Here is a 26,879-nt window from a genome sequence, read left to right on the forward strand (position 1 = left end):
AATTTTACGGGGTTAATGTTAATCCTAGTTTAATGTAATTAAAGAGTATGAGTATCACTGTACAGACAGAGGCCGGACTGGTAGTACATTGTTCGATAAAGGCACACAACACTCTGCATGTAGATCAGGTCTAAATTTTTATGTCTCCATAAAAGTTCCACTCTGAATACACATACATTAAGCTCTGCATCTAAATACATTTTAACTCGGTAACAATTTCCCACTATACTATATTAAGAGTTCATACATTCCCACTATATTTTATGTAGATCTATATATCAGAATTGCTCATGTCCCAATGCATACAGTTCCAGATTAGAAACCATTTTCCCCAATACAAAAATTTACATGAATAAGCACTGAAAAAAATCTCAGTACTCCCATTACATAAATCTCTGCATCACGATCCCATGTCACATATGAACACATCAGAATGTTTCCCTGCATCCTAATGTTAATGATGTGGATTTAGCTCCTCATCAACATGTGACCTTATAATCCCAATATACATAGCTCAGCATTAAAATCCATTTCCTTGTCCCAAAGTTGACTGCTGTCCATCTCTAGGTATTACAAAACATACAGCTCCACCTTCCAAATACATGAAGCTTATAGGAACATGGCCACATTTATTTTCCTTTAAATAATTGAATGGTAAGTGTGGTGATTACATTTAAATTATATTTTAAACAAACTGTTAAAATTCCCTGCCTCAGTCTTTCAATCATAATTTCTCTCATTTTGCTACTCCCATGGTTCGGATGAAACGGCTATCTAGCCCAGGGCTGGAGGTTGCCTACCCTTGATCTAGGCCAGTTTTTGTTTTGTTTTTTTAAATGTGCCCTGCTGCAACATGTCACCGGGCAGGTGACATCATCCATCACCACCCTGTCCACAGCAGAGCAAACTAGTAGCCTTACTGCCCTTGTTGTTCATTCATTTCTTTATATTATGACATCTATTTGGTGGTCGATCAGTTCGTTTGTTTCATACAGAGAGGTCCAGAAGATCATTAGCAACTCTAAGTTAAAATAAATATCCTTTTACCCACCTTTCTGTAACCAGCTGGCAATACATCGGTATTCTGCTGATTGAGTCCAATTAAAGCCTTACAAACCAGACTGTCAGTGGAATGCCGATTTATTGTCGGTGAGAACATTGTGCACAAGGATGTTCATTTAACTTCGAGCTCCAAAAGATACTTTTGGAGCCGTCTTTATGAAACAGAAGTTCCTGACTGCCAAATAATTGCTACAAAAGATTTTTTTTAAATGGACTGGCAAGAGAGTCTACTAGTCTGTGCTGCTGTGGAGAGAACACAGGGTGGTGACAAATGATGTACTGTAGCAGGGCAGATAGATATAGGTCAGCGGTTTCATCCGACCCATGGGAGCAGCAATATTGAGGTTAAATGATGGGTAGGCAGGAAAAAATCCTCCCAAATAGCCTCCAATTATTTGAAGAAAAAAAAAAAGAGAGAACCATGTTCCTTTAACATCTCAGTACATTCGGCCCACATCCAACACATATACAGCTCTGCTGACTGGATGTAGAGCTGTATTTACAAGCAGAGCTATTTATGTTTTTGGATGCACTTACTACTCTGCATCAAAGTTCACAAAACATACAATAACAGTTTCACAGCCTATTATGTGTTGCAGTGTCTATATTACTGCATATGTAACTGTATAGAGCACTGCACCAGAGTAGGGACAAAGCAAAATACATTAATTCAGGATCTCGTCTGCTCTGTACCTGCAGAATAGTTTGTATCTGTCTGCTATGGCGGCTCTGTGCAACTGGATATCTGCAGGTGAAGCTCTGCAATGCTGTACACCTGCAGAGCGATGTGTATGTGTCTGCCAAAGAGGCTCTGCATTGCTGTATACCAGCAGCACAGTACATGAATGTCCGTTGGTGAGGCTTTCAACTGCTGTACACCTGCAGAGTGGTGAGTGTTCTAGTGTGTGCCACATCAGGGCTCCAGAGGGTCACGGCACCAGCCACGGCTCATTCTTCTCACCACAGTGGCATAAAGCTGGCTCCAAGCGTCCCGAGCATCTGGCGTAAAAGCATCTCCCAGGCCCGACTCCAAAGCAAAGAGCAAGGATTCACCAACAGTCTGCCAAAGGAAAGAGACGGCACAATCAGATACAGGTACACAGAAATGCAGAGAGGGGATGGATTAGGCATTTATAAAGGCTGAGCGTAAAACTAATTGTAAACTGTGAACGATGTCTCAACCAAAAGCGTTCGGAAACTCTTAATTGAATAGTTATCCAACCTTGCTTTTCATACATGTTAGGGGGCTGGAGGAGAATAAATAGAAACGTTTGCACTCGAGGTTGAAAATGTGTAGTGAGGAGTATTCGTGGCAAGAAGTGCAATTATCCCTGAATAGATATTTACAACAGTCGGGGTTGGTTAATACAGTGATCATTTCTGTGAACGTAATGAAAAACCCTGACCGTGTATCTTTTTCTCAGAATTGACTATTAAATGAATACTGTAGGCATTGGAACTGCTTCATCTCATTAAGTGGGTATTGTGCCTGGCGCCGTCCTTCCATTTTGAGCTAAACGAGACTCTAATGAGTAACTAAGATTGTCTGAGTGTCTGCTAACTGCTTTCAGTATATCACAGCGCCATTTGTAGATATGAAGTGGTATGGCCAGAAGGAAGTGTGTCATTTCTGCCTCTACTGGGGCCCAGGGACCCTTATTTCGTGATACAGTGAATGGAGTGACCGTGCTGGGATCTCCTGACCCTATAACCAATTCGGTGAGATTAAATGGTTAGTGGTTTTTTTTTACCGGTTATTTGTCAAACCCTTGCATTGCTATCAAATCAATGTTCCCATTTATTTTTTTTAAAAAAGCACTCTAAACAGAATAACCACTACAGCAAACCTGCCTGACTCTCCTGGATTAATATCAAACAGGTTACAGCATGCTGTAGTGGATATGATGCCAGTAGTGCCCTCGTACTCCCGCATTGTAGAAATGTTTAACTTCTTACTTGGGATCTGCACCAACCTCCACTACTTAAAGGGACACACTAGAGGCACCCGGAATGTTTCATCTCAATGCCGCACTCTTGGTGTCGTGGCCCTGTATATTTAATCCTGCAACTGTTTTGTAATGAATGGAAATGTTTACATTACAGGCTTAACATACCTCTGGGGGCTGTCTTACAACTTCCGCCCAAATAGCAGAGTTGCACTTGACTATTTAATCAAATGGTCTCAGAGTCCATTTGATTGGAGCAATAGTGTATTTTGCTGTGCATGCGCACTAGTCACCCAATGTTTCCCTACGGTATTGACTGAGAGACAGAGATTATCTACAACAGCGGTCCCCAACCTGTGGTACACAGAGATCAAGCACCCATCTCCCAACAGCCCCAACCAGCAGAAGCACCAAAAAGGTTGGAAGGTGGCTAAAACATGTATCTGTGTGTCAGTGTATCTGTCTGTGCATCTGTTTCTGCATGTGTGGCAGCCTGTGTATGCATCGGTTTCTGTGAGTCTGCATGCGTGGCAGTGTTTGTATCTGTATCTTCATGTGTGGCTGTGGTTGCATGTGTGGAAGTGTTTCAGTGCATCTTTGGCAGTGTTTGTGTATCTGATACATATGCAAATAGAAGCAATCACTGCCACACATGCAGATGCACAGACAGACTACAGATACAAACGCAGATGCAAATATAAACACACAATCACTGCCACACATGCAGATGCACAGATACTCACTGACAAATACTGATACAGACACAGAAACACTGACACACATTCAGACATAGCAACAAACACATTCAGATACAGACACATGCAGATGCAAATACAGAGACACAGAAACAAACTCTGCCACACATACAGAAGCACAGACACACATATAAAAGCTCTGCCACACATGCAGATACAAACATACTGCCACACAGAGATGCACATTGTATGTGTGTCAGTATCTGTATGCCTGTGCATCTGTGTCAAACACTGCGACACATGTAAATACACAGATACAAACACTGACACAAATACAAATGCACATTCACACAGATAAACATTGTATCTGCATTTCTGTGTGTGTATCTGCATCTATGGCAAACACTATCTGAATGTGTGTCAGTGTTTATCTGCATCTGTGTGTTTGTGTGGCAATGTTTGTGGCAAAGATGCGTACCTATATTTGCAAATGTGTCAGTGCATCTGTGATCTTTGTGTGGCAGTGTGTGTGTGCATGTGTGGCAGTGTTTGCTTCTGTGTGTCTACTTTTGACACATAGTGCATCTGTATGAATCAGCATCTGTGTATCTGACACATGTGCAAATAGACACAGAAGCAAACACTGCCACACATGCACAGACATGCAGATATAAACACTGCCACACCTGCACAGACACATATGCAAATAGACACACAAAACAAAAACTGCCACTTTCAGATACAAACACTGCCACACATGTAAATACAGATATAAAAAAAAAACACTGCCACAAATACAGATGCACATACACTGCAACAGAAAAACACAGATGAAGATACAAACACTGTGTCTGTATCTGAATGTTGATCTATATTTGTGGCAGTGTTTTTTTCTGTGTATTTACATGTGTGGCTGTAGCTGTGGCAGTGTTTGTATGTCTGTGCATTTGTGTCAATGTGTGTATCTGTGATCTCTGTCTGTGCATCTATGTATGGCAGTGTGTTTGTATCTGTATGTGTCAGGGTTTGTTTGTTTGTGTCAGTGCATCTGCATGTATGTGTATCTGCAGCTCTGTATCTATGTGTCTGCATCTGAATGTGTGTCAGTGTTTGTTTGTGTCAGTATGTGTATCAGTGGCACAGTTTTTCTGTGTGTCTGTGCATCTCCATGTGTGGCAGTGTGTGTCTCTGTATTTGTGTATGTAGGAGTGTATCTATATGTGTGGCAGTGTTTGTATCTGTATCTATATGTGTGGCAACGTTTTCTTTGTGTCTATATTCGTGTCTGCGCATCTGCATGTGTGTCAGTGTTTGTTTCTGTGCATGTATCTGTATTTCTGTGTCAGTGTTTGCATCTGTGTATGTGTGGTAGTGTGTGTGTGCATCTGTATTTTTGGCAGTGTTTGTTTCTGTGTATCTGCATGTGTAGCAGTGTTTGTCTCCATCTGAATGTGTGGTAGTGTGTGCATGTATGACAAAGTGTGTGTGTCTCTTCATATGTGGCAGTGTGTAACTGTATCTACATGTGTCAGACACGACACATGTAGCTATACAGATACATACTGCCTTTCATGAAGACAGACACGTGCTGATATTGATTGTATCTGTGTGTGCATCTATCTGCATATGTGTATCTATATGTCAGTGTTTGTTTCTGTGGATCTGTGGCAGTATTTGTACCTGAATGTGGCAGTGTTTCTCTCTGTGTCTGTATTTGTTTGTTTAACTGCATGTGTGGCAGTGTTTGTTTCTGTGTGTCTGTATCTGCATGTGTGGCAGTGGTTCTCTGTCTGTATCAGCATGTCTGGGCATCTGCATTTTTTTCTTTGTGTCAGCATCTGTGTCAGCGTTTGTATCTGGATATGAATGTGGGTCAGTGTCTTTCTCTATCTGAATGTGTGGCAGTTTGTCTGTGGATCTTTATGTGTGTTAGTGTGTGTATCTGCATGTGTGGCAAGGTTTGTATCTGTGTGTAACTTAATGTGTGTCAGAAAAACACTGACACACATACACTGCCATATATACAGATACTGACACACATTCTGTTACAAACAGATACAAACATTGCCACAAATACAGATACAAATACTACCACACATAAAGAGCCACAGACAAACTGCCACACATTCAATACAGACACAAACACTGACACACATTCAATACAGACACACAGAAAAACACTGCCATATATACAGATACTGTGTCTGTATCTGCATGTGTGGCAGTGTTTGTTTCTGTGTGTATCAGTATCTATGTGTTGGTGTTTGTATCTTAATGTGTGTTTGTCTGTATGTGTGGCAGTGTTTGTATCTGAATGTGTGCGTGTCTGCATGTGTGTATTTGTATCTACATGTATGTCAGATACAAAACACTGACACACAAGCAGATAGTGTGTATATCTGTACATCTGCATGTGTGTCTGTGACAGTGTTTGTTTCTGTGTGTGTCAGTGTGTACATCTACGTGTATGTGCAGCTCCATATGTATGTTTGAGTGTCTACATCTGTGTGTGTGTGTGTATCTGCATGTTGTTTTCCTGGCATTATAGTGTACCCTCCTTTACTCTTCCCACCCGCCCTACTTTAGAAGTGGTTACCCCTTCTGTCACTTACCTGATTCAAGCGCCGATGTCCCATGGCACTGGTTCAGGCTCTGCCTCGGCTCCTATCCTGCTGTGGACCTAAAGTGCATTGTACAATGCTTTCCGATGGGGTTTTGTGTGACGCTGGATGTCCTCATGCATAGCGTGAGGACGTCCAGCGTCAGTTAGACGACCAAAAGTAAACAGGTTTACACTGCAGGGTTGAAACTAGGGGGACATGGCACTCAGACCACTTCATTGGTTGTCTATAGTGTACCTTTTAATAGGTGATAATAGTACTCATAACCAAGACAATGCAGAAAATATATCAAACCATCGAAAGATGCTGCCAACATTGTACAATCGATAAAATCACAAACCATATTGGAGACACTAAGCAACATACCCACTCCAGGCACTGTAAGGATTATTGTATCAGGAGTGCCTTGGCACCCAACTAGGGTGAGTCAGCTTAGCTGAGGTCACCCCCTCTTTTTTAAACCAAAGCTCTTGCAAGGAGTTTGTGTTAGCTCCAGTTAGCTAAGCCCAGCAGAGCCAACTCATTGTCTGAGAGCACCAACTGAGCTTGTTATGTCCTCCACGGCCAGGCACAGATCAGTGAAGGGAGCTTCCAGCTAAAGAGGAGATGGCAGCGGGCCTAGTTAACCCCCAGGTTTGACCCCCAATTTAACCCCCAATTTGACTACTGGCCCTGGGAGGCTGTAGGGCCCAGGGCACTCCTAGCTCCATAACCACGAAAATGGGCCAAGTGTTTCAGGCCTCACTCAACTCAGTGAAAGACTGCATTTTCCATCCTGCAGTGAAACACCTACCACTCTCAACTCAGTGAAAGACTGTATTTTCCATCCTGCAGTGAAACACCTACCACTCTCAACTCAGTGAAAGACTGTATTTTCCATCCTGCAGTGAAACACCTACCACTCTCAGGTACTGACTGAAGCTGGAAGATACTCCACCTCCTGTATTCCTGGATTGCTAACATTCTAATGTATTACTATAGATTTGTAACCATTTTACCTGTAGTTTGTAATATTCTGTGCATGCAGTATGTACTATAGTCATTTAATGTTTCTGACCAATATTTCATGTTGACAGTTATTAATATTTTGGGTGATAGAATTTGGTTGCTAAACTTTTCAATAGTATAGAACACATGGATACTCTACCCCTCCCCCCTCCCCCCACCCCCCTCTTTTCTCCTCCCCAGTTGTAAATACCTCCATATAACTGTTCAATCCTATTCTCTGTTATTCAGGCCTCACTCAACTCAGTGAAAGACTGCATTTTTTTCTCCCCACTTCCCACCCACCCAGGGTCCCCCTTAATATATAGCATGTTCCTCCAGCTGTTTGAGATTCTCACCCAATTCATTCCCCTAACATCTTACCAACAGCTGCTTCTCTGTTAACTCGTTCAGCCATCACCTCCAAACTTCCCCTGCTACCCTATACTATCACTACTTAATTGATACCTATATCTCCCATCCCGATCTTCTGTTCTTGTTTTGCTTAAAGCTGCTGTGATCATGTCATTTTATGTTCATTCTTTAAGACTTTTTGTTAATTGTTTGTTTACCTAGTGTTACTACTCACTGATAATCTTGTAAATTTATGTTCATGGTTTATGACTTTCACCTATCTGATCCTTCCTATCTTTTTATCCCAAATGTTATCTCCTTTTAGTTTTTCATCTCTAATTAATTACCTCAATAGCCCCATGTCTCCCCACCCATAATAGTGTGTTTTATTTCTTTTTTTTTCTAACCTCAGACCTTATATTTCAGACTGGGCCCCTTAAAACAGCATTAACACCCAGCACTCCCAAGCAACCAAGTCCTGCTGAATCTTCAGAGCAGAGGTATCATCTTCCACCTTACTCCCCTCCCCTCTCTATTCATCCCATGCACTCTACACATACCTTTCCAGCCTATCTCCACCAACTCCTCCCAAATCCTCTACATACATACCCTCCTACAAAACTTTCAAATCCTACTCCCACCTTCACTTCCTTTCTATCCTTCTGCTCCTAGCTGCTGGTGATGTCTCTCCTAACCCCGGCCCCCTCGCAACAAACTCAGCACATACTAACCCAAGGATCCACACTAATCTCATACCCATCTCATGTTCCTCTAAATCCTCCTTCAATACTGCCCTCTGGAACGCACGCTCTGTTTGCAATATAACTAAATCCACTGCTGTCCATGACTTCTTCATCTTTCGTTCTATAGATTTACTAGCCATAACAGAAACCTGGCTCTCCCCCTCTGACACTGCCACCCCTGCATCTTTGTCCTTCGGTGGTCTCCAACTTACCCACAACCCAAGAAACTCTGAATGTAAAGGTGGTGGTGTTGGGTTTCTCCTCTCCCCTCACTGCTCTTTTAAACCTCTTCCCACCCCCCCTTCTCTCTCTTTCCCATCATTTGAAATACACTCGATTCGCCTTTTCAAACCCTTCTCTGCTAACATTGCTGTTATTTACCGCCCCCCTGGTTCCCCTCTTCTCTTCCTTGACCACTTTGCTGCCTGGCTACCCTATTTCCTCTCTTCTAACATTCCATCCCTAATTCTCGGGGACTTCAATATTCCTATAAACCCACCTTTGACCTCTGCAGCCACCAAACTACTTTCCATGACTTCCTCCCTCGGGCTATCGCAGTGGGCAGATTCTCCCACCCATGTAGCTGGCAATACCCTTGACCTAATCTTCACTTATGCATGTACAGTATCTAATATCTGCAACACTCCATATCCACTCTCTGATCACCACCTCTTATCATTTGCTCTCACATACCCCCTCACCCAAAAACCTCAGCCTAACCCCCCTCAACTCAGGAGGGACCTTAATTCTCTTGATCTCCAACAGTTGTCAGCTGACATTGATTCACAACTGCTGTCCATCCCTTCCCTCTCCTGTCCTTCACAGGCCATCTCCATATATAACTCTACTCTTACATCTGCCTTGAACACTGCAGCGCCACTCCAAACAAGCACCTCGAGGAGGACCCGCCCCCAACCATGGCATACTAAATCAACGCGCTACCTGCAAAGATGCTCCCGTTGTGCTGAACGCTCCTGGAGGAAGTCTCGTACACAATCAGACTTTCTCCATTATAGATTCATATTGTGTTCATACAGTGCAGCCCTTGCCCTTGCCAAACAGTCCTATTTTTCCACTCTCATTAGTTCATGTTCCCGCAACCCCAGGCGTCTCTTTCACACCTTTAATTCTCTTCTTCGCCCTGCTGTGGCCACCCCCAAAACTAACCTTACTGCTGATAACTTCGCATGTTACTTCACTGACAAGATTGAACAGCTAAGGAAAGAATTCTCCCCTCCTTGCCTTTCTGTTTCTCAATCACACATAGATCATGCCTTTCCTACCCTTCAGACATTCTCCCCAGCTACTGACCAAGAGGTGGCTGCTCTTCTTTGCTCCTCTCGCCCCACCACTTGCCCGCTCGATCCTGTCCCATCTCACCTTATTAGATCTCTCTCCACTTGTCTCGTGCCTTCTCTAACACACATCTTCAACTGCTCGCTCTCCTCTGGCATCGTCCCTGCTGACCTTAAACATGCCACTGTAGTACCTATACTAAAAAAACCATCCCTCGACCCATCCACCCCCTCTAACTACCGTCCCATATCCCTGCTCCCTTTTTCCTCAAAGCTTCTGGAAAGACTTGTCTTTACCCGTGTGTCTCATTTCCTCAATTCCAACTCTCTCCTTGACCCTCTTCAATCTGGCTTCCGCCCTCTCCACTCTACAGAGACTGCCCTTATCAAAGTTACTAACGACCTAATCGCAGCTAAATCCAAAGGCCACTACTCCATACTAATTCTTCTTGACCTCTCAGCGGCCTTTGACACCGTTGATCATGCTCTCCTTCTTCAAACTCTTCAATCGCTTGGTCTCTGTGACTCTGTCCTCTCGTGGTTTTCCTCCTATCTCTCCCAACGCTCATTCAGTGTCTCCATTTCTAATGATACCTCCTCCCCTTGCCCTGTCTCGGTTGGAGTTCCCCAAGGCTCCGTCCTTGGTCCCCTTCTATTTTCTCTTTATACTGCCTCTCTTGGCAAACTTATTACCTCTTTTGGATTTCACTACCACCTGTACGCTGATGACACCCAGCTATATCTCTCCTCCCCGGACCTCTCCCCTGCCGTCCTGCAACGTGTCACTGCTTGCCTTTCTTCCATCTCTGACTGGATGTCCTCCCGCTTTCTGAAACTCAATCTCTCAAAAACTGAGCTCCTTGTCTTTCCTCCTCCTAATACTGATCCTCCTCTTTCGCTCTCCCTCCAAGTTTGTGGTACCAACATCAGTCCATCCTTGCAAGCGCGCTGTCTTGGCGTCATACTTGACTCTGGTCTCACCTTTGAGCCTCACATCCAGCATGTTGCCAAATCCTGTAGATTCCATCTTAAAAACATAGCCCGCATCCGCCCCTTTCTTGCACCAGATACTACCAAGGAGCTTGTCCATGCTCTAGTAATTTCCCGCATGGATTATTGTAACCCTCTCCTGATTGGTCTCCCCAATAGCCGTACTGCACCCTTACAGTCCGTAATGAATGCTGCTGCTAGATTGATTTTCCTCTCTAGTCGTTTCTCTCACACCTCACCCCTCTGCCAGTCCTTACATTGGCTTCCTGTATGCTATAGGAGTCAATTCAAGGTACTAACTCACACCTATAAAGCACTGAACAACTCTAGCCCCTCTTATATCTCCTCACAGATCCATAGGTATGTCCCTTCTCGGTCTCTCCGTTCTGCCCGTGACCACCTCCTGTCCGTTGTCCGCACTCGTACGGCCAACTCGCGCTTGCAGGACTTCTCGCGGGCGGCTCCCTTCCTATGGAATAGCCTGCCTACCGCCATCAGACTCTCCCCTAGTCTTGCATCTTTTAAGAAGTGCCTTAAAACCCATCTCTTTAGGAAAGCTTATGGCCTCCAAGACTAACCCTTACCTCTTGCCCTCTCCTGAAGGGCAGCCCACCTTATTTGATTGTAAATTCCTGTCCTAATGTGTTTTACACCCCACCTCCTATAGAATGTAAGCTCGTTTGAGCAGGGTCCTCTTCAACCTATTGTTCCTGTAAGTTTATTTGTAATTGTCAGATTTATATTTAAATCCCCCTCTCATAATATTGTAAAGCGCTACGGAATCTGTTGGCGCTATATAAATGGCAATAATAAATAAATACCTCTTGTCTCAAATCCCCATGGTTTCCTTTAGATGGTAAGCTCACGGGCCATCTAGCCAAGCACTTTGTATAAAAGAGCTCCAATGGCTAGATATCAGCTTACGGGCAGGGCTCTCTTACCTCTTGGATTTGTCTGTGTATATTGTACGTTTCTCCACTAATTGTACAGCGCAGCGGAATCTGTTAGCGCTTTATAAATAGCAATAATAAAATAATAATAAGTGTTGCTTGGAGTGCTCCTTTAATATCAAATCAGTTAAGAAAGGTGCCAGCCTCCATCTTGTCAGTGACTGGCTGACAGTAACCCACCCCTTGTAATCTCAACCAATCAGTGTTGTCCACATTGGATGAAACTAACACCAGTAATACATGTGTTCTGTCTAATCATTTTTGTTGAGATGGGACTGATCCCTTCGTGCTGGTAAAAGCCACAGTTTATATCAAAACATTCTTAAAGGAATACCCCAAGCATCAGAACTACAACAGTGTGCTGCAGTGGTCATGGTACCAGGAGTGCCCTGGCGCGCCCTTAACCCCTTAAGGACCAAACTTCTGGAATAAAAGGGAATCATGACATGTCACACACGTCATGTGTCCTTAAGGGGTTAAGTTAAACCATTTTAGAACAGTTTGGATCTTACCTGGAGGCTATTGGGTGTTGATCCCCTCCTGCCCTACTTCTGACAAAGAGGCAGAATCTCCTAAGCAGTAACTCCTTTTAGCTAATTGGCTGAGAGCGTCAGCTTCTCTCTCTCAGCCAATGGGCCCCTGCACGCTTAGATCAGACAGATAGCTTCCAGGTCTGTGTCTTAAAGGAACGTTATCGCTTTGGGAATACATGAATTCCTACTGCTTTAGTGTCCTGACACCTATTAGGTTACTGCGTAGCTCTCCATGATCACGCTCGTTTCTTTCATCAATGGTTCCCAAACTTTTCTCACTTGTGTAACCTTGGCAGCCCATTTCCATAAATTGTACAAATGATAGAAGCAAAATTTTGCAATTAATATAGTTGTTCTATAACATTTTTGTTTCTCTCTGCCACACAATATAATATTATATATATATATATATATCTATATATAAAATATTATACACACATGCAGATACAGATACTGCCACACATTCAGATACAGACAAACACTGACACATATAGATATACAGATGTAAACACAGTGACACAAACACTGCCACATTCAGATACAGACACATATAAACAAACACTGCCACAGATACACACAAGGAAACATACAGATGCAGACACACATATACAAATACACTGACACTTCCACATGCAGATACAGACATACAAAGACACATAGAAACATAGATATACACACTGACACACATACAACAACTGACACACAATGCAGACACGCACACACGGATATAAAACATTACCATACATAATGATGTACAGTCACACTGCCACACATGCAGATACAGACTCTCACAGATATACACACATGCAGATAGTTATTGCATCTGTGTATGTCTGCATGTGTGGCCGTGTGTGTCGTGTCTGACACACATGTAGACACACAGATACTTACTGCAACATATGCACACACACACTCCTACACATCCAGATACAAACACTCCCACACATGCAGATACACAGACAAACTGCCACACATTGAGATACCGACAAACACTGCCAAAGATACAGATGCACAGACACACACTACCACACATACATACGTGATCATGGAGAACTACACAGTAACCTAAAGTAACCTTAAAACCTGTCAGGACACTAAAGCAGTAGGAATACATATATTCCCAAAGCCATACTGTTCCTTTAAGACACAGACCTTGGGGGGGGGGGTCGCCATACTGGAAAGCCAGCAAAGGGCAATTATAGTGACCTTCCAGCTGAATATATCAGACCTGCTTATGCAGGAGAGACATTGTAGAGCATACTGGACGCACCTCCAAGCATTCTGCCACACGAACCGTGATCTTGGCCCAAAACACCAGCTGCGGCCTACCCATGGAGGCAGGCGAGTGAGAAGCGACTGAATCCAGTCGCTTCTCTTTGCTCCAGCAGAGATACCAGCGGGGAGATCGTCCACTTCTCACTCGCCTGCCTCCGCGGGTAGGCCGCAGCTGGTGTTTTGGGCCAAGATCACCGTTCGTGTGGCAGAATGCTTTCAGGTGCGCGCAGTAGGCTCTACAAGGTCTCCTGCATAAGCTCTCCTGAGAGAGAGAAGCTGACGCTCTCTGACAATTAGCTAAAAGGAGTTCCTGCTGCTTTGTCAGAAGTAGTGCAGGAGAGGATCAGCACCCAATAGACCCCCAGGTATAAAATGGTTTAACAACTTATTAAGGGGGCACCAGAGCACTCCTGGCACCATGACCACTACAGCACACTGTAGTTATGATGCTTGAGGCACTCCTTTGAGAATGTTTTGATATAAACTGTGGCTCTTACTAACACCAAAGGATCAGTCCCATCGCAGCAAACATGATAACTAGGTCCCCGCTGCCATCTCCTGTTTAGCTGGAAGCTCCCTTCACTGATCTGTGCCTGGCAGTGTAGGACTTTACAAGCTCAGTTGGTGCTCTCAGATATTGAGTTTGATCTGCTGGGCATCGCTAACTGGAGCCAACACAAGCTGCTTGCAAGAGCTTTGGTTTGAAAGAAAGGGGGTGACCTCAGGTAAGCTGACTCACCCTAGTTGATTGCCAATGCACTCCTGACACAATAATCCTTACAGTGCCTGGAGTGGGTATGTTACTTCTAATATAGTTTGTGTTTTATGTATTGTACAATGTTGGCAGCATCTTTCGATGGTTTGGTATATAGTCTGCATTGTCTTGGTTATGAGTACTATTATCACCTATTAAAAGGGACACTATAGACAACCAATGAAGTGGTCTGAGTGCCATGTCCCCCTAGTTTCAACCCTGCAGTGTAAAAATATTATTTTTATTATTATTATTTTTTTGTCACCTGACACTAGACGTCCTCAGGCTATGCATGAGGACATCCGGCGTCACCCAAAACCCCATCGGAAATCATTAAACAATGCTTTACTATGAGGGAAGTCCTAATGTAAGCATAGCATTTGCCGTTCATGCGCATTAGGTCCCCAGTGGGTAGGAGCAGAGGTGCAGCCTGAACCAACGCCGAGGGACATCGGCACTGGAATCAGGTAAGCGACAGAGTAACCCCTTCTGAAGTACAGGGGTGGGGGGCATGAAGGAGGGTACACTATAGTGCAAGGAAAACAACTTTATTTTCCTGGCACTATAGTTTCCCTTTGAGCAAGAGATTCCTCGGAGATAAGTGTATCTGTAAGTGTCAAAGTGTGGCAAGGAATAAGGATCGTCCAACAGAGAAATTAAGTTTGCGAGCTATGGATGAAAAGGTCCTTACCTTAAATGATTCCAGTTTAACCCCCACAGCTCGATGCTTCCTCCCCAAATTGGTCAGATATTCATCCAGAGATGATAGCGAGTCCAAATTGACCACTGCTGCATCAATAACAGTCATAACCTAAGGAGATACAGACACACTGTCACACGCAGAACAAGTACGCAAAACATTAAAAAAAATAAAAAAATAGTTTCACAAACACTCCAACACTCCTATCCTATAAACATACTGTGCTGAGCGCAGAAAAATACTTTTTGTTCTCTCCAGCTCAGGAATGCTCTAATAGTAAGATATCTTGTAACAAAGTAACCTACAGCAAACTGTATATTTTACCTCCTAATCTTGGTTATTATCTAGGGACCGATGCACAGAATTGAGTCTACTTATAGATTGACTTGTCTGTTAGAGAAGTACTTCGTCCGACATGATATCAAATGCAAGCTATCAGAAATGTGCTTTATTTAAAAAGATTTTTTTTAAATGTTACTGTAAAATAAAGGAGGAAAACTATGTTGGCTTTGTTAACAGGTTTCGTTCTCTACAGTCTTTTCCTGTCAACGGGGGAGCAAAGCTCCAGCACATTAAATACACTCGATCAGGAGACTCTTGGGGACACAAGATCAGCAGGCAGTTTCAGTCTATAGGAAAGTATTTGAATATAACAACTTTGCACCAGTTTTCTTATCACAGCACTTTGATTGCAGGAATAAATACAGTGCTGAATAATTAAAGGGACTCTCTATCCACAACATCATTGTAGTAGTTATGGTGCTATGAGTCTCTTGTCACTAGACATGTACAAGGGGGAAAAATGTTGTTCAATAAATCTGAAATGTGTTTTGCCAAAATGCATTAATGATTAATTCAGATTAATCGGAAGTTCTTCTGAATATTTTTGGGAATGTGGGCATCTGTTATTCCCTATACGGCGCTGTTTAGTATATGGTTCCCCTTCTTAGGATGCCACATTAGGACATGATTTAGTAAAATTGCTTGTTGTTGTGCAGGGTGAGAAAATTGTTTACCCACAGTAGGAGTTTTATATCACCAAGGTCAGTACAGCAGTATGCAACAGTTTTCAAAGAGAAAGGATAATGCAAACATTTAGCAAAGAGACGTGCAGGGTGTGAAAAGTGCTGCCATGCCAATACAGTGTTTTTCAAAGTCACCAAGTACAGCAAGCACTTGTCACACACTGCAGAACAGCATAAATACTCCCCCCCCAAAAAAAAATTGTTTAGCAAACACTTGTGCAGGATGTGAAAAGTGCCACCATGCCAATGCAGTGGTTTTGAAAGTCAGAGGGCAGCACTTTTCACATCATGCACAACATTAAAAATGTTTTCCAAAATAAAACCCTACTAAACAGTGCCCTAATTTGGTATCTGTAAATAGGCCATCCCGCATCAGGGTACCAAAAATGAGAGAGCTTTCAATTAAACGGAATGAGGGATCCTAAGTAAGGGGACCCTACATTAGGGCAACAAATTAAAGGGAAACTATAGTGCTAGGACTAGGAATACAAAGTGCCCTCCTCCTTCGCCACTAGAGGTAGAGTTAACCCTGCAAGGTAATCACTGCAGTTTATCAATAACTAAAATAATTACAATTGCAGGGTTAAGAGGTTAAGGGGACAGGGGCACTTCAAGTGGTCTGGGTGCCTATAGTGTCCCTTTATGGGAGCCTTCTACTAAATAGCGACCTAATTTACAGTCTTATGTAGGGGAATCCAACATCAGGGTAGCAAGGTAGGGAGCTATCTACTAAATAGCTGTAAAAGGGGAAATTTCAAATTTGCTTTCAGTTGCTTACCAGATACAGGCCCGGACTGGCCATCGGGCACACCGGGCAAATGCCCGGTGGGCCGCGGTGGCCAGGGGCCGAGGCCGGCAGGGAGATCACAGGATCTCCCCCGCCGGTCTTTGCAGGGCCGGCACTATCCGAGCGCCGGCCCTGCTGTAGTCCATGGCGGGCCGGTGGGGAGATCAAAGATCTCCCTCACCGGCCCACATACAGTATACTGCGGCCGCCGGCTGGGGAGAGAGTGAGGGAGCCAGGAGAGGACCCGGCGGAGCTCCTACTTACAGCTCCGCCGGCTTCCTCTCGCGAGATTCGGACCGTTGCCATGGCAACGCTCCGGGTCTCGCGAGAGTGAACTCTAGCCTCACAGGCTAGAGTTCACTCACCACTAAGGCCACCAAGGATGGAAGCCAGCAGCAGGATCCCCCCTCCCAGGCATAAGGTAAGCAGGGAGGGGGGATATAGCCTTGCGCGCTCATAGGGAAGCCTGTGTTTAGAAGTGAGGAAGGAAATATATAATTATATTTAGAAAATAAAAAAATAAATAAAAAGGTAATGGAGGGAAGAGGGAGGTGTGAGAAAGCTTCCTCTTGCAGGTGTGATGCATGCAACAGAGAAGATTGTTGTAACTGTTGCCAGCATACAATATACAGAATTGGCATTTTGCAGTCTGCAACAGAGTTCTTGGCTCTCAAAGTATCATTTGCCATGGGTGTAACTAGTCCCTGCAAACAAGTACAAATATCTTTCAGCTTTACAGACACCCCTAACACTCACAGCACACACACTCACACACACTGCACCCCTGACACTCACAGCACACACACACACACACACACACACACTCTCTGCACCCTAACACTCACAGCACTCACACACACTGCACCCCTAACACTCACAGCACACACACACACACACACACACACTGCACCCCTAACACTCACAGCACACACACACTGCACCCCTAACACTCACAGCACACACACACACACACACACACACTGCACCCCTAACACTCACAGCACACACACACACACACACACACACTGCACCCCTAACACTCACAGCACACACACACACACACTGCACCCCTAACACTCACAGCACACACACACACACACACACTGCACCCCTAACACTCACAGCACACACACACACACACACTGCACCCCTAACACTCACAGCACACACACACACACACACACACACACACACACTGCACCCCTAACACTCACAGCACACACACACACTGCACCCCTAACACTCACAGCACACACACACACACACTGCACCCCTAACACTCACAGCACACACACTGAACCCCTGACACACACAGCTTCCTCACACGCACATAGCACCCTCACGCAAACACCGCACCCATCACTCACACACACACACACTACACCCCACACTGCACCCTCTTGCACACACTACACCCATTACACACACACACACACACACACTGCACCCCTCTTGGACACAAACTACACCCCTTACACACACACACACTACACCGCTTACACACACTGCACCCCTCTTGCACACAAACTACACCCCTTACACACACACTACACCCCTTACACACACACACACTGCACCCCTCTTGCACACACACTACACCCCTTACACACACACACACACAGCACCCTCACACACACTGCACAATATGCTTTTGCTTGCATTTTTGTCTCCTGGTATCCTAACTATTGAGAGTGCAAGCATGTTATTGAATTTGCTTGCGCTGTGCAGAACAAATACAGGGTATTTTTCTCATGCCAGAGCTCTTCAGCAGAGCTCTGCGCATGGACTACCCTGGAAGAGCATTGAACCAACATGTTTACTTTGTGATGGGGCGTGCTTGTCATTGGTGATGACAAAACACACCCTATCTGGCCCGCCCCCTTTTTAGTGGGCCGCTGTAATTAAAAAATGCCCGGGCCGAATTTTCTTCCCAGTCCGGCCCTGACCAGATAAGTCTCTTAGTAGATAAACTGATACCCTTATGGAATTCCAAAAACATACCAAATGAGAGAGCTATCTACTAAACAGCTGAAGTATCACAATTAAGCAGGGGGAAAAAAAAAGCAATTTTAGGTTGCTCAATAGCCAAGTTTATAATTTGCAATCCTTATGAAAACGAATAAATCTGTAAACGTTCAGCTCGATTCATTCAGAAAACGTTTGTTTTCAGTAATTTAGTATGCTATAGACTTAGGAAGCTTCTGAATTCCTATTTGTCCGATAGTTAATGCACGTCTATGGTTTCTGGGAGCGGTTTCAGGCTATCAGTGCTATCCAGATTGGATGGATTAATGTACTCAACACACACACAGTCTATTTCAATAACTAGAAGGAACAGAGACCCAGTGTGATAGGATAGCAACATTGTCTAAAAGACTACAGTGTGTAAAACATTGTTTTCATCTAATACCCGATATTATTCTGTGCAGGACAGAGTCTACCTACACAGAACAGTCTTTTGTTAACAGACTACTATGGATAACTGTCAAATTAGACTCCTAGCTGTTTGATTTAGATCATTTGTTACCACAGTTTCTAACGTATCTATATAATCACATACTGTAAGTGTCCAACTATGGCATAAATGGCATTACACACTTGGACTTTCCCTATTGATTTCTTATTTGATTTTGTTTTTGGCCACTAGGTGGTAGCGGTGTCTTCACAGTGTAAGCCTCAAACATATAGCATCTCTCATGAAGCAGAGAATTATTTGAAAATATATATAAAATATATACACATTGCAGGAATCAAAACCATAGCTGCCCAACAAAATGGTTGTTTTATAACCTTCAATCCCCCTGACCAAGAGCGGTTACCTGGTGTCTTATCTACTGCATGAAAAAAAATGCATCCACCATAATGTCCTGAGACATTGAATGTAACCGCATTTATTGCCACTAAATAAATAATGGATATTGTTGCACAGCGACCTAAACAAGATCTAAACAAAAAAAATGGTCTAAAACTGCTCCAGAAATAAGCGACACTCATTCCAAGAAACTGTTACTCCAGCCCAGCATGTGTGAGCTCCAGGCGAAAAATCCACGCACAGAGATGCATGGTCTACGAACTCACAGTGTGGGAATGTGGGCATGCGGCTACTGCAAAGTATGCAAATTGCTCCAGCGATAAGGAATGTAGTGAAAGACTTGCACCATAACCAATAAATTACACATAGGTGGTTGTGGTGCTTAGATTATCCTTTAACCTTAAAGGACGGCTAAACGGATCGCCTACTGGTCTATCGGGTATCCAAAACACACCAACAAGGATATTCACTGGAGTGGAAAGTCAAAGTAAATTTAAGGCCAAACTAGTCAAATTGAAATCAGAATTGACTTACATAATTTTTCTAATGTGTTAATTTTGGCCTAAATTTCACTTTGTATTCATGACACTTCCCACTTTAGTGAATAGTGAATGTTGCCATGGGATTCCTGCCTGTTCACAACTGACCATATAGTAAAATAAAACCCTGGAGAAATTAATGCCAGTCATGCGGTATATCCACTAATGTGTATCTGGGTTATTAAAATGTGACGTATAAAATGTATGAGTTTATAGTTTATTAGTAAGTGATCTTAAGACATTTTTACCACCAGTAAATCTCTGATAGGATAGATTGAGGTAAAATGGGAGAGAGAGAGAGCCCTCCTGGTATTTATCAACTGGTTTGACAAATGCTGATAGTTATAGGCTGTCATACAAAACATATTCCTTATTGTGATCAATATGGTGTTTTACTACACAGTTATTTGCAGGAATACGTTTACTGCCAGAGGTTCTAGTAAAATATATATAATCATATATTACAACTGGCATCAGAATATACAACATTTAAAACATATCTGCTTGTGGCAAAGGATTATCCTGTGATTTCATCCAAATATTCTCCATGGATATTAAACACATATTAGATCATGAATGAATTTGGAGTCCGGACAATTTTGAGTAACTAACAGGTTGGAGGTTTAAACATTCTTTAAACCTCGGTTACTGATTGGGATTGTGGCACCACACATGCCACTCACACTCACCACTCACTTTGCGGATATGCTCCATGAACTCAGTAGAACTCAGGCATTCTTGGACGTCCGAGAACTCGGCCGAGTTATAGTGAAAGAGGAAGACCAGCTCTGGTTCCAACTGAAACAGCCTGTGGGGAAGGGACAGTTCGTGACAAATCCAAAGACAAAATCCTGCACTGAAATAGGCTCGCTCACAGATGGTCTTATGCTGAACTGTCAGGTAATCTTGTGCCCAAATTAACTCCAAGCCCAACAGACAAAGGTACCGGTAATTAGATTCTAAAATAGACCCACAGACAACAAACTCTATCCAGAAATACAACCTCCAGTCAAAGTCAGACATTCTTGTACAGAACCCTACCTCCCCAGATAAGCAAGCATTCCTGTAGACAGAATGGCACTAGTGCAAGGGATTTCAAATTGCCAACTGGAGTCTAATCTATTTGACTGAGCCCAGATACTTCGCCATAATCAAGCTGTTCTCTTCCCTTAGCGTTAGATGAATATATAGGAATTGTTGAGAGGTATAAGGAAACAGGTTCACATTGTCAGGAAATAAACTGAAAGGTTAGTGTAAGAAAATAAAGTTTAGGCATAAGACCATCGAAATTAGGGGACAGGATTAGGATTTGGGAGAAGGAGGGAACTGGCTAAAACAAAATGTACATTGTAAGCTTACCCAGAGAATCTCCATCATCCTCATTAAAAGTGGAGTGGTCAGAACTCCATGAAAAAGTTTTTATCCTGCAAAGCTCACAATTTCTGCATGCGTCAAAGTGTGAATGTGATCATGTTCAACTAGAATATGATCAAATAACACACTGGACTGTGGCCTTGGTAAAAACAAAGAGGATGGAATGGAATGAAATTACACCAAAACCAATATCTATTGCAGAAATGGACCCTAGCCAGAAAAAGGCAACCCTGGGCAGAGGGACCTTTCGATACATCAGGTTGGACCCCCAGGACCTAATGTGCAGTTTGGAACTCCAAGTTTATTTCCATCCACAAGTTCGATCCTCCAGATTCTTCAGTACTATTGATCCTCTTGAAGGGGGCTTTCCGAAGGACAACAGCCCACCGGCACAAAAAAGTAAAAAATCTCCCAGCTCTGTTAACTATTGTGTTTCCTTAAACATCCACAAAGCCACGTTAGCCTAGTCACTGATGTGATATAATCATCACATTAAAGAGGCATTTCATAGCATTTAATAAAACTATACTATTCATAGATGCCCTCGTCCTCTACTCCAGGGTGGGTCCGGGGCTGCCTTACAAACAAGTTTGGGTTCTAAGGATCGTAGATCCTCACCGGGTGAAACACATACAGTCACTCTACCAATTTCCCGAATTAAGTGCCAAATGGCACCGTGAAATTCTCTTTCACCAGTTAGATAATAGTGCCAGGTAACGTGCCTTTTGAATGGCAAAGTGCCGTGGTCTTAGCATTCAATTAAAGTGTTAGTAAATTCTTACCTGTTAAATAGCACAGAGACACAGTAACCTAGAGAATATCACAGAGTCTGATAAACCTCACCTGGTGAATGGTACCTTGCCAGTTAGCCCCTACCAGGTAAATAGTGTAGTGCCTGCAAACTTTAAACAGCCTGTTGTGTGTGCCATTTAATATCACAGTGGCACGTTTTCAATTATTTACATTAACAGTATATGGTCACCGTTCACCTGATGAATACTGGCAGAAGCTGTTTATGGAAAGTCTCACCTGCTGACTAGCAGTGTGCCAATTATATCTTAACAGGTTAAGTGTACAGTACTAGTCTGCGCCGGTTAATTCCTTACAGTTCTAGCATGTGTCAGTTACCTTTCACCTGGTGAATCTAGAAGTATTTGTGTTTACCTGTTAACCCTCAGTGGCGCGTGCCCAGCCTTTGAGTAGCACAGTTCCTCTGTGCCTGTAACCCTCACCTGGTAAACAGTACCGTGCCATGGTGGAGCTGATCCTGGCTCACTATGTGCCAGCTGTCTCGGATCAAACATTTTTGAGTTTCTGATAAGTCTTCTATCTCCATGGTTCCTAGGTTTGAGTCTTCACAGATTTTGCCTGTTGCAGGGTCTCAGATCATCACCAGCTTTTCCTGCTGCCCAGACTGCACGGAGTCACTATCAACCCAGTTTACTCGTCTACCAGCTCTAGCTCTCCATCTTCTGATTATTCTCTCGCTCTCTACGTTCTCTCTGCATTTAAAGCCTTGCACATGAAATCCTCCTCCCTCTGCCCTCCTTCAAACAACCTCCTCTGCTGTATTTAAAGATACAGTGCCCTTTTACAGAGACTTTGCTTATTAACCTTCTTCATATCACAAAAACCAAAGAGCATCTACAAAACTTGAAATTCTTACTAAAATGTCACAGGTATTCATTACATGGGACCGATTTCTCGGCTGTGGGCAATTCTAAAGATTATCAGCTCTTCTGGTCATCACTTTTTTTGTTTAGCATAGACCCTTATAATGGCATAGACGGACAATGGTATCTGAAGGAAAATACATAAACCAGGATCAGCGCACACACACAAAATATGATTCTAATCTAATAAATAACCTTTGAGGCTGCTTCAAACAACCTGTTTCATATAAAAAGTAGGTGAATTCTTCAAATCATATGGCCACCACATTAGCGTTTTACCAATGGTAAATAAACATGTCACATAAATACTGCAATTATATAAAGGTATGTTTTTGGGTAGTGACCTCTGAATGGTTTTCTTTTGTTTGTTTCTTAGTACATATGTATATCATGATCCCAGTGACTGTTTGGGTGAAAATTCCACTCACTACACATAACCATCCCATAATAAGTATTTCAGTTATAGCAGAACTATTTGGGGCAGATAAACAGTAATAAAAGTAATGTAGGCAACGACATAGTTACCGTCCATGTTAAAAGAAACACTGGTAATGAATTAATTGATTTGTCTGTGTACTGAACCCTGTTTGTTATTTCTTATAAGCTCGCTTTCCAAATATATAAGAAAAGATGGTGATTACATTGCTGCCTAAGGCCACCTATAGCGGCTGGACTTCCTAGACGAGGTCCTGCAAAGATTCCAGGACCTCCGTACAGCATCTCATTCTCTGCATTTTTTTAAATAAATTTCTATAAGAAGATGCTGATTGGGACAGTGATAGCCACACGTGTGCAGTAGCCTCCAAGTGCTTCTCTATGCAAGTACAACATTTTGCTCAGTGGTCCTATAGCTTCAACCCTGCATAGTGAATCATTACCGTTTAGTAGAAACGGCAACGCTTACACTGCAGGGTTAAATACACCTCTAGTGGCTGTCTACCTAGATGAGAACCAAGTCACACAGCTAACCACCAATAGGGGTGCTGCGCATGCACATTTACTCCCCAATGCTCCTCTATGAAGAGCATTGAATAGGACTGTTAGAAGTATCACTGGAGGTAGGGCAAGAGGCTGCAGGAACGCTATCTTGGAAAAAAAAAGGGGGGGGGGGGCATCAGACTGCAGCTATACATTACACCTCTTCCCTCTCTCTAACTCCCGTGAGACGTGCGACCGTCAGAGCATTGCCACGGGTTACCATGGCAACGCTCCGCATGGTAAAGCTCCGCGTGGCACGCTCGTGGGAGTTGGAGAGAGGGAAGAGCTGTAATGTACAGCTGCAGTCTGCTGGGCCCCCTCTGCAAATACAGGGAGCCGGGGGCCCCACCATGCCACCGGACCACCAGGAATCATGGAATCTCCCCCCTCCCTGAACCAGGTAAGAAGCAGGGAGGAGGGCATAGCTTTTATTACATTTAGTGTGGGGGGGGAGGGAAGAATGCTCCATTTACACAACATACATACACTAGTAAACACACACACCCTGCATCCAGTACACTGTGACACACACCCTGCATCCAGTACACTGTGACACACACCCTGCATCCACCACACTGTGACACACACCCTGCATCCACCACACTGTGACACACACCCTGCATCCACCACACTGTGACACACACCCTGCATCCACCACACTGTGACACACACCCTGCATCCACCACACTGTGACACGCACCCTGCATCCACCACACTGTGACACGCACCCTGCATCCACCACACTGTGACACACACCCTGCATCCACCACACTGTGACACACACCCTGCATCCACCACACTGTGACACACACCCTGCATCCACCACACTGTGACACACACCCTGCATCCACCACACTGTGACACACACCCTGCATCCACCACACTGTGACACACACCCTGCATCCACCACACTGTGACACACACCCTGCATCCACCACACTGTGACACACACCCTGCATCCACCACACTGTGACACACACCCTGCATCCACCACACTGTGACACACACCCTGCATCCACCACACTGTGACACACACCCTGCATCCACCACACTGTGACACACACCCTGCATCCACCACACTGTGACACACACCCTGCATCCACCACACTGTGACACACACCCTGCATCCACCACACTGTGACACACACCCTGCATCCACCACACTGACACACACCCTGCATCCACCACACTGACACACACCCTGCATCCACCACACTGACACACACCCTGCATCCACCACACTGACACACACCCTGCATCCACCACACTGACACACCCCCTGCATCCACCACACTGACACACACCCTGCATCCACCACACTGACACACACCTTGCATCCACCACACTGACACACACCCTGCATCCACCACACTGACACACACCCTGCATCCACCACACTGACACACACCCTGCATCCACCACACTGACACACACCCTGCATCCACCACACTGACACACACCCTGCATCCACCACACTGACACACACCCTGCATCCACCACACTGACACACACCCTGCATCCACCACACTGACACACACCCTGCATCCACCACACTGACACACACCCTGCATCCACCACACTGACACACACTCTGCATCCACCACATTGACACACACTCTGCATCCACCACACTGACACACACTCTGCATCCACCACACTGACACACACTCTGCATCCACCACGCTGACACACACTCTGCATCCACCACACTGACACACACTCTGCATCCACTATGCTGACACACACTCCGCATCCACTACACTGACACATTGCATTCCCTACACTAACACACACTCTGCATTAACTATACACAGAGCATCCACTACACAAACATCCTGTATTCACAGTACACACACTACATCCACCACACATTCAAACTATCTGCATTTACTATACAGAGACACTGCGTCTAATACACACACTACCATCCACTGCATCCACTAAACACATTGCATCTACTACACACAAACACTACATCCACTACACAAACACACACTACATCCACTACACAAACACACACTACATCCACTACTCAAACACGCACTACATCCACTACTCAAACACACACTACATCCACTACTCAAACACACACTACATCCACTACTCAAACACGCACTACATCCACTACTCAAACACACACTACATCCACTACTCAAACACACACTACATCCACTACTCAAACACACACTACATCCACTACTCAAACACACACTACATCCACTACTCAAACACACACTACATCCACTACTCAAACACACACTACATCCACTACTCAAACACACTCTGTTCACTATACACACTGCATCCGCTAAACAAACACACACTCTGCGTTCACTGCACAAACAGTATCTAATACACACAAACACTACATCCATTACACACATTATAATCCACTTCCACTACACACACCACATTCAGTCCTGCATCATTGTCAGCGGACTAGGTAGGAGTCCTCTGGGCGGACGGGGGGGAACCAGAGCTTGTGCTTTGTCAGGGGCCCCAAAATTTCTGCTGGCAGCCCTGTCTACAACATCTGGAGATCTAACATTTGGGCACTCCTGATGTAGGTATATACAATACAAATGTGAATCTCTCTCACGTAACTCTAGATAGGGGCGTACGGCCACACTACGGCCGCCGAAAGAGACAAATTTTGTCCACAGAGTCTTTCTGGGACTGCTAAAAATAGTCATCACCTTGGATGAATAACTGGTATTACATTTGGTAATCGGGTTTAAAGAGGTTTTTTTTTTTAGGGTTTAGTGCATAGAATATACTGCCCTCCATCA

At 44.1% G+C, this 26,879-nt stretch overlaps 1 protein-coding gene across 2 annotated transcripts; it reads right to left on the minus strand.

The window, feature by feature from the left end:
* Nucleotides 1-120: 120 nt before the first annotated feature.
* Nucleotides 121-23,108, minus strand: NGB (neuroglobin). Of its 2 annotated transcripts, XM_063439670.1 has the most exons (4): nt 22,672-23,108; nt 20,762-20,873; nt 14,894-15,013; nt 121-2,122 (listed from the first exon to the last, which is right to left on the minus strand). In XM_063439670.1, exons 1-4 carry the CDS (start codon nt 22,773-22,775, stop codon nt 1,976-1,978), a joined length of 483 nt encoding a protein of 160 aa, XP_063295740.1. In that variant the 5' UTR covers nt 22,776-23,108; the 3' UTR covers nt 121-1,975. The 2 variants fall into 2 exon arrangements, with proteins under 2 accessions (XP_063295740.1, XP_063295739.1); XM_063439669.1 differs by lacking the exon at nt 22,672-23,108 and having other exon boundaries at nt 20,762-21,467.
* Nucleotides 23,109-26,879: the final 3,771 nt, after the last annotated feature.

This window comes from Pelobates fuscus, chromosome 13, assembly GCF_036172605.1.
Source record: "Pelobates fuscus isolate aPelFus1 chromosome 13, aPelFus1.pri, whole genome shotgun sequence".
NCBI lineage: Eukaryota > Metazoa > Chordata > Amphibia > Anura > Pelobatidae > Pelobates > Pelobates fuscus.

Excerpts from the sequence above, each read along its gene's own strand:
- NGB (XM_063439669.1), bottom strand. The coding sequence starts at position 21,088 with ATGTCTGACTTTGACTGGAGGTTGTATTTCTGGATAGAGTTTGTTGTC. Across the intron at positions 15,014-20,761 it reads TCATGGAGCATATCCGCAAA|GTTATGACTGTTATTGATGC; the intron begins GTGAGTGGTGAG and ends GTATCTCCTTAG. Across the intron at positions 2,123-14,893 it reads TTAAACTGGAATCATTTAAG|ACTGTTGGTGAATCCTTGCT; the intron begins GTAAGGACCTTT and ends TTCCTTTGGCAG.